The sequence below is a fragment of the Tupaia chinensis genome, unplaced genomic scaffold (assembly GCF_000334495.1).
Source record: "Tupaia chinensis unplaced genomic scaffold, TupChi_1.0 Scaffold149184_1, whole genome shotgun sequence".
NCBI lineage: Eukaryota > Metazoa > Chordata > Mammalia > Scandentia > Tupaiidae > Tupaia > Tupaia belangeri.
Genome location: NW_006209032.1, coordinates 2,175,359 through 2,182,991, shown reverse-complemented (window position 1 = coordinate 2,182,991; position 7,633 = coordinate 2,175,359). Strand labels below are relative to the sequence as shown.

Below are 7,633 nucleotides of genomic sequence, written 5' to 3'. Positions count from 1 at the left end.
GGGGTGGGCGTGAAGACACACCCCATGAGCGCCTACTATAGGGCCCGGGGGAATGTGCCGACTCCAGACCTGCTGGGACTCGGGGGGACCCCAAGTGCTAGGCCAGGCCTCAGGACTCTGGGATCCGAATGTGCAAGTGGACACCGCCCTCTTGCGTTGGACGGTTTTCCATTTAAACACGTATTTGTTTTTAGTGTCTTTTAGCTTTTTTCTTCCTGCAAAATATGTTCACTTAAAAAGTCTTTTTCTTTCCAGTTTCTTTCAACTTTCCTTCCGTTCCTTTCAAGTAACTTTTCTCCCTCTGTTTCTCCTGAACTATCCATATGAAAAAGACCTCACTAAAATCTCAAACTTTGACACAGGAAGATCTTCTGTTCCCCCTGCCGACCGAGCAATGAAGACGGACCCTCCGTGCCCACGAGGGAAGGAGGGGTGCGTGCATGTGCCATCAGCACAGCAGTGACAGGCGGAGTGTCCGCTTTCCCCGTACACCCAGTCCCCAAGGCTAGGCATGGCAGCCTCCCCACGGCAGACCGACCAGAGCAGGCTGGCGGACACGCAGGCGAGGAGCGTGGCGGGATTCCTCCCCAAGCCCTGTGTGAGCAGGCTGGCGTGCCCCTGCCGCGGGGCCCACAGGGGCTCTGTCCTGTGCTGTGCCGCTTGATGACCTAGGCCTGGGGGTCACCAGGGCAGCACAGCGAGGACTTAAGCACCTGGAAAGACGGGACCTCCTGCGAGCTCACGAGTCACCCGTCTCTGGTGGACCGCCTCTCCTGAGAGGGAGCGTCCCTGGAAGGAAGCGTCTGCATTTGTACCAGGTCCCGACCCCGCTGTACCCCATCTTAGATAGTGAGGAGAGGGATGCAGCCCACACCCACCCCGCCCTCGTGGCACGCCATGGGCGCCGTGAACGTCCAGCGGTCCGTCTTCGGGTCATACATCTCCACCGAGCTGAGGTTCGACTGTCCGTCATAGCCCCCCACGGCGTAGAGGCGCCCGCAGTTGGCCACGAGGGAGACGCGGCTCCGGCGTGTGTGCATGGGCACGATCAGGCACCACTGGTCGGCCAGGGAGCTGTACACCTCGGCGAGGCTGAGGAAGCCGGAGCCGTCATAGCCGCCGCACACGAACATCTTGCTACCCAGGGAGGCGGCGCCGTGCCGGCACCGCTTGTTGAGCATCCCGGCTGCCGGCTGCCAGGTGGCCGTGTGGTGGTTGTAGTGTTCCACCTGCAGGGGAGAGGCACAGGCAGGCCGGTCAGGGCACGGCCTCATCCCGGGTGACCTCGCAGGGCAATGCCACGTGGCGTCTGGTCACTGGGAGGCCTGGGGCCGGGGCACCACCACCGCGTGTGCTCCACCTGATCCGCCTTGTGGGCCAACTCCCGCTCCTGCCTATGGGGCAGTGAGCCCCACAGCTTGCCCTCCCTGCCCTCTCGGGAATCACACTGGGACCTACCCAGGGGTCTTTGCTCATTGCGACAGCGGGGATGAGGCTGGATGAGTGAGTCAGCCCCCTCCCCCAGTCCAGAGCACCTTCCCCATGGGGCTGGCTGACCCTAGGGAACCACTGCAAGTGGCCGCTGAGCAGGTGGCGTGGTGGTTAAGGCGCTGAACTCCCTCATGGCTGATGTCAGCTTGAGTCCTGGAACCAGCAGCTTGAAGATCGCACTGGGTACGTGTGCGTGAGAGCCCCAAATCCCAAGAGAATGGGATTATGGTGTGGCCAGCGCCCCCTGGGGGATGAACTCCCACTTTCTCTCTCACTGTCTCTTGCTGTATGGCACATACCATATGGCAAAAAAAAAAAAAACCCTCAAAAAAAAAAAAAAAAGAGTAAATGCGGCTTCAAACAAAATCTCTAGAACACACCCATTTGGCACTGGGCATATAACTGAACTCCCTCCGGCAGGAATTTCCCAGGGCCCAACGTGGCATTGTGATGGGCAGCTGCACGGGAGGGAGCTGGGGGCGGTGGTAGGGTGGCCACGCTTCACCTGCCCCTTATGTGCACTGGTTGCCATGGATGCCAGGCGATACGCAGATGGCCTGGCCCCTGTCTAGGTGAAGCTTTCTCCAGCAACGGCAGGGCCCTAGGCTTTTCAAACACTGTCAACGTAGCTCTCAATGCAGCTCCTGACCGGAGCGGTCTCCCCAAACTCACGCTGTTGAAGATCTGCAAGCCATCGTGGCCACCCGACACGTATATCCTGCCCTCAAAGACCGTGACCCCAGCAGCGCTGCGGTTGGAGCTCATCGGGGTCACCACCGTCCACCTTCAGGAGAGAGTCAGATAGGAGGGCAGGCATGAGATTTGGCATCCTCGCCTCCCAAGACAGCCTATAGGGTGTGTGAAGCATGCCGTGCCCCTTGGCCCCGACAACCTTCCCCCAGTTATCACCTCCCATGCCACCTCTGCTGCTGCCAGCTTCAGATCCCCTTTCAGCCATCTCTGTAGGTGCCCCAAGCCAGCATGTCTCGGGGCCTTGCTCCCTACAGAGCTGCTCCTCCCGTGCTCAGTCTGATCAGTGGGGTCACCAGCTACCTGGCTGCTCTGTCTATAAACTTCAATGTTTTTGGGCTTCTTCCCCCTCCCTCGACGTTCTCGCGGATCCCGCATCGTGGCTTTGCCTCCTAGTCACTGCTTGCCCCATGCCCACACCACTGCCCTAGCTCTGGCCTCTCTCTCAGGCTATACGGACTTCCCTACAGGTGAACTGGGTTTTAGACCAGGGCCTTCTGACCTCAGGCAGCCAGAGGGAGCACTCCTCCAGTGGCTGCATGTCCCACCTGCAGCTCTGTCTCCTCTAAGGCAGAGTCCAAGCCCCCACACCTTTTTAAAAAGAGGGTGTGTGGTTGCCAAGGAGAGATGAAGAACAGAAAGCAGTCCCCTCACAGGGAATGGTCACGCCCCAATCGCTTCTCCATCTCTCTCTCCCTTCCGGATTTTAGGCATGTATGCACACACGCCCAGCATGTTTCTGAAGGCACCAGGCCTGAGACTCCAACCATGCAGGTGGCCATGTTAAGTGGGTCCAGTTGCCATAACTATCGGGCACAGAGCTGACCCGAGGCATCCAAGTTCCTGAGCGCAGCTCTTCAGCACTTGCTCCTCCAGCCCCTTCCAGCTGCCCCACGGATCACACACCTCCCACGCCTCTGCTTCCCTCTCCTGCTCCTGCTCTAGCCTGCCGGGGCAACTGCTGTCCCCGAGCACAAACGCTGTTTACCTGAGCCTCGCTCCTAGCTGGCCCCTTCCCTGAGATGAGTCCCCCACTGTCCAGGACAGTCTGACCTTGGAAGACATCCCTACCACCCCACCTCTCCCCAAGGTACCCAGGAAGACAAAGGTGCCCCCCACCAGGGGCAGTTTACAGAACCCCAGACACTCGCCGGCCGCCCCCACCACAGGAGGCTCGTTAAGTGAACAGAACACTGGCTTCAAAGCATCTGAAGAAGACCCCTAACCTAACTGCTTCTACTTCATTACATAACATGAGAGGATTCGCACATTGCAATGACAGGTCCAGGCTAACCTGGTCATTGTTTCCTACAACCCCACGGGAAGACGACAGGGTTACGTAAAACTCAGATGAAACAGGGCTCTTCGCTGCAGTTTCTCACAGCCTCTGCAGTGTCACGTGCGCTGGCAAGACGAGCACTCTGCGCACAGGCGCCACTTCCAGAGCTTACTTGACCACATCAGTTTTTCTTTGCCTTTTCCCCAAATTACATCGTTTTGACTTTATTTATTTATTTTTAGAGAGAGATTTTTGCTATAGGGCACATGTGCTCGCTGGAGAGACAGGAAGCAAGAAATCACCCTCCGGTGAGATGGCCACACTGCAATCCCTTCTCCTCCATTCTCCTCTCAGGATCTTGGGCACACACGCCATACGTGCAGCACTGAGTTGTTTGGTTTGGTTTTTTTTTTGGGGGGGCACTGAGTTTTAAGTTGTGGATCTGGGACTCAAACTGAGGTCAACTTCATGGGAGTCCAGCAATGTAACCACTGAGCCATCTGCTGGCCTCCTCAAATCCTATCCTGCCAACATCGACTTCTGACGCCCTCTTGCCTGCGCTGCCATTAAACGGATTGGTTAGGCCGCAGCACCCGTGGTTATGGAGGCAGGTACTTCCGTAAAAAATGGCCACACTCATTCATTCATGTCACCAAGGGACCTTAAAATTACATACCTACTATATACAAGTACTGGAGCGGCACAAAGGGTCAGACTTTCTCTCCCCTCCAGCAGCTCAAATTAAAAGCTGCAGTCCTGGGACCAGCAGTTGGTGTAATGGCTATGTCGCTGGACTCCCATGTAGTCGATCACAGTTTGAGTCCCAGACCTGGTGGCTTAAACTTATGCCAGGTGTGTGTGCGTGCGTGCCCAAGATCCCGAGAGGAGAATGGAGGAGAAGGGACTGGGGCGTGGCCATCCCCCCTGGGGGGAGATTTCTCCCTTTCTGTCTCTGTCTTTCTGGCAAACACACACACCCTATAGCAAAAACTTCTCCAAAAAACACACAAAACACTGCAGTCTTAATTTTTCATACTCTCTGCTCGCCAAGCTCTGCTTAAGAAGTCCTTACTTGTCCGTCTCCGGTGAGTAGGTCTCCACGGAGTTGAGGGAAGAGTTGCCATCGTAGCCCCCGCAGACGTAGATCTGCCCATCCAGCACGACCGTCCCCATGGCACTGAAAGAGACAGAGGTGTCACCCCGAGGGGCCTCCCATGTGCTAGGGCAGCCTCTCGTGCCCACTGAGAAATAAACCAATCACCTCCTCTCTCCAGATCAAGCCCAACTAAGTCCGGGTGTCCCCCTCACCCGTTCCCCTCTGCTGCGGGTGACCTGTATCCCGCAGCAAAAACTCTCCCTCCCGACCCCTCGCTTCCAGAGCACCTTCTTCGTCTGCGACAGCCAACCTTTCATTCCTTTTCCTGGCCAAAGGCTGGGTGCCAAGTGAGCGAAGCTCCTGCCCACCAGAGTACCAGGAATCCATCAGCCGCCTTTCCTTTTTTTTTTTTAGGTTTTTGCCACAGGGCACATGTACTTTTCCAGAGACGGATGGAAAGTGAGAAATCACCTCCTGGGGGGGTGTGATCACACACCATCCCTTCTCCTCCATTCTCCTCTGGGAATTTTGGGGATGAACGCAGACAAGCCAGGTGTGATTTTTTAACTCGCCTGGTCTGGGCTTCGAACTGTAATCAGCCATGTGGGAACCCAGTGCCTTAACCTCTATGCCACCTGCTGGCCCTATCTGCCACCTCTTTACAAGTGGGCACCTCCTGGAAGTCAGGGAAGGGTCTTCATTTGTGTGACCTCAACAGTGACAATGTGGCATCCTGTAGAAAACAGGCCCCCAGGAGGTGTCAGCAGTGTGGCCTCTCGTGTCCCCACTCAATTCACCACACAGCTACCAGATCTGTGCTCACTGCTGGCACAGTCCTGCCCGCCCTGACGTGTTTCAGTGGGTCATGCCACAGCTCCTGGGGGCCACACGCTTCCTACATGTGGCAGGTGGCTCTACGCTTCCTGTCCGCAAACCCACCCCAGGGAGGAAGGAAGGAAGGAAGGACGGGCGGAAGGAAGGAAGGAAGGAAGGAAGGAAGGAAGGAAGGGGAGAGCAGTCGGCCATCACTGCATGGACAGGGAGGCTGGCTCTTTTCCAGGCCGTCCAGGGAAGGAAGGGCAAGCCCCAGTTAAATGGAACAAGCCCGACTCCACGCCACTGCGCTCTCCTACATGAGCCTTACGAGACAGACGTTAAACACGAATGCTAACCTGCCTGATTCACTGTCTACAAACCTGATGCTGGAGGAGATTAAGGAAAAGGAAAGCACACAGGCATGTGGCCTCCTAGCCATACACGGCACACCAAACTGGCCCACACCCTGCACCTTGAGGAGCGTGGGAAGAGATCTTTTGAACTTGCTGGAAAAGAAGAAGAGCTGGCCAAGGCAGGGCCTGCGGAGCTCACAAACTCACTAGACGTGGCTGGCGTCCTGCTCCAGCTGCACATGCAGTGAACGTAAGAGTCTTAAGTAGCAACACAGGTGCCCAACACCAACATGAGAGCGAGTTAAGAGATGCCACGGAACGGCGTGGGACTAACTATCCACCAAGTGTGGAGACAGAAGGGAAGGCACCGGTCACTGTGGACTAGAATAGCGTGGGGCGAGAACGTCCTGTGGAGGTGGCCTAGAAGACAAGAAAACCATGGCAGGACAGATGTCAGCCAAGACAGGACTGAGAACATTTCGAGTGGCCTGTAACTGAGAAGGGTTACACGGAGCTGGACCCATCCTGCTAGTAACAGGGCACTGCCCAGCGTGAGGAAGGGGCCAGAGGACTCTCCTCAGACGGCATCCCAAACCCAGGGACACCAATGTGAAGAAGGGGCCCGGAGCAGGCACCCAGGGAAGGACTGGCTGCAGCTACAGCAAAAACACGACTCATGACTGGGGACAAGGACGCCGAGTCAGGACCACAGAGAGCGGAGGGGCTGCCCGCACGTGGGTGGCAGCAGGAGAGTGGCAAGAGCATCTTAGGAGGTCGTGTTTCCTCCTCAAAGCAACCTGCATTGACCCTTCGCAGCCCGGGGAGACTCCGCCACTGCACGTCCACGCACTGACACGCAGAGTGGGGACGTACATTGTGGCTGCTGCACTGCTGCATAACCGAGGACTTCGACCCTATTGATTGTCCTCACACGCATGCAAATGTGCGATCTCACAGGGAGACTGAAGCATGGCCTGTGGCAGGGCCTGGGGGGCAAACGCCTGGATTCAGAATTACAGGAAGGCCCTTAAAAAGCACCTGGTCTGGAACAGAGCACGGTGGTTAAGCGGTGTGTGTGGGGAGCCAGATCCCACACGGCTGCCTGCAGTTCGAATCCTGGCCCTGCAGGCTTGAAAAGCACACCAGGTGTGTGTGTGCACGCGCATATGTGTGTGCCCCAAATCCTGATGGGATGGGGAAATGAGGAGAGGAGTGGTGTGACTACGCTCCACTTGGATGTGCTTTCTCCCTCTCCGGCTAGCATGCACACCAACACCCTCTGACGATAAAACAGGGGGAGCGTGAGGTATCAGTCCAGTGGTTTTCAGAATGCCCCTTAACAAAATCGTGGAGCAGCTGGTGGCATGCTGGTTAGGGCGCTGGGTCCCACACAGCTGACTCCAGGGTTAGAGTCCTGGGTCTGGCAGCTTGCGATAACACGCTGAGGAGAGCATGCGTGCCCCAGATTCCGAAAGGAGACCGGGGAAGGGGCTGCGGTGCGGCCATCTCCCCCGGGGCGAGGAGTCTTACTTTCCCACCTGGTTTCCCTCCAGCAAGCACAAGTGCCCTCATAAAAATCCTAAAACTAAAATCCATATATAACTCTTCCCCAAAACTCCACTCATGTATGTCAAGGACACTCAACGGGCAAGAGAGAAACGCAGAGCTGCTCTGGCTAAACGGGCAGGGCCTTGGGCGCTCCCTCACTCCCTGGGCAGCACATGAGCACCCACATCACACTGAGGGCCGCCCCCGAGCGCCCCCACGGCCAGCTGAGGGCCGCCCCCCGAGTGTCCCCACGTCCCACTGAGGGCCGCCCCCCGAGTACCCCCACGTCCCGCCGAGGGC

General features: G+C 57.1%; 1 protein-coding gene across 6 annotated transcripts in view; it reads right to left on the bottom strand.

Annotated features, from left to right (window-relative positions):
- The window catches only part of KLHL18 (kelch like family member 18), a 121,581-nt gene that overhangs the window by 1,867 nt on the left and 112,081 nt on the right, over window positions 1-7,633 (bottom strand). For 4 of the 6 annotated variants that reach the window (XM_014585200.2, XM_014585198.2, XM_014585199.2 and 1 more), the window contains 3 exons: window positions 4,593-4,697; window positions 2,164-2,275; window positions 879-1,229 (listed from right to left, as the gene is read on the bottom strand). In XM_014585200.2, the coding sequence (XP_014440686.1) occupies window positions 879-1,229; window positions 2,164-2,275; window positions 4,593-4,697 (568 nt within the window). Of the gene's footprint in view, window positions 1-698; window positions 1,230-2,163; window positions 2,276-4,592; window positions 4,698-7,633 lie in introns of those variants that run through there. The other 2 variants (XM_014585201.2, XM_014585202.2) reach the window with 1 other exon arrangement.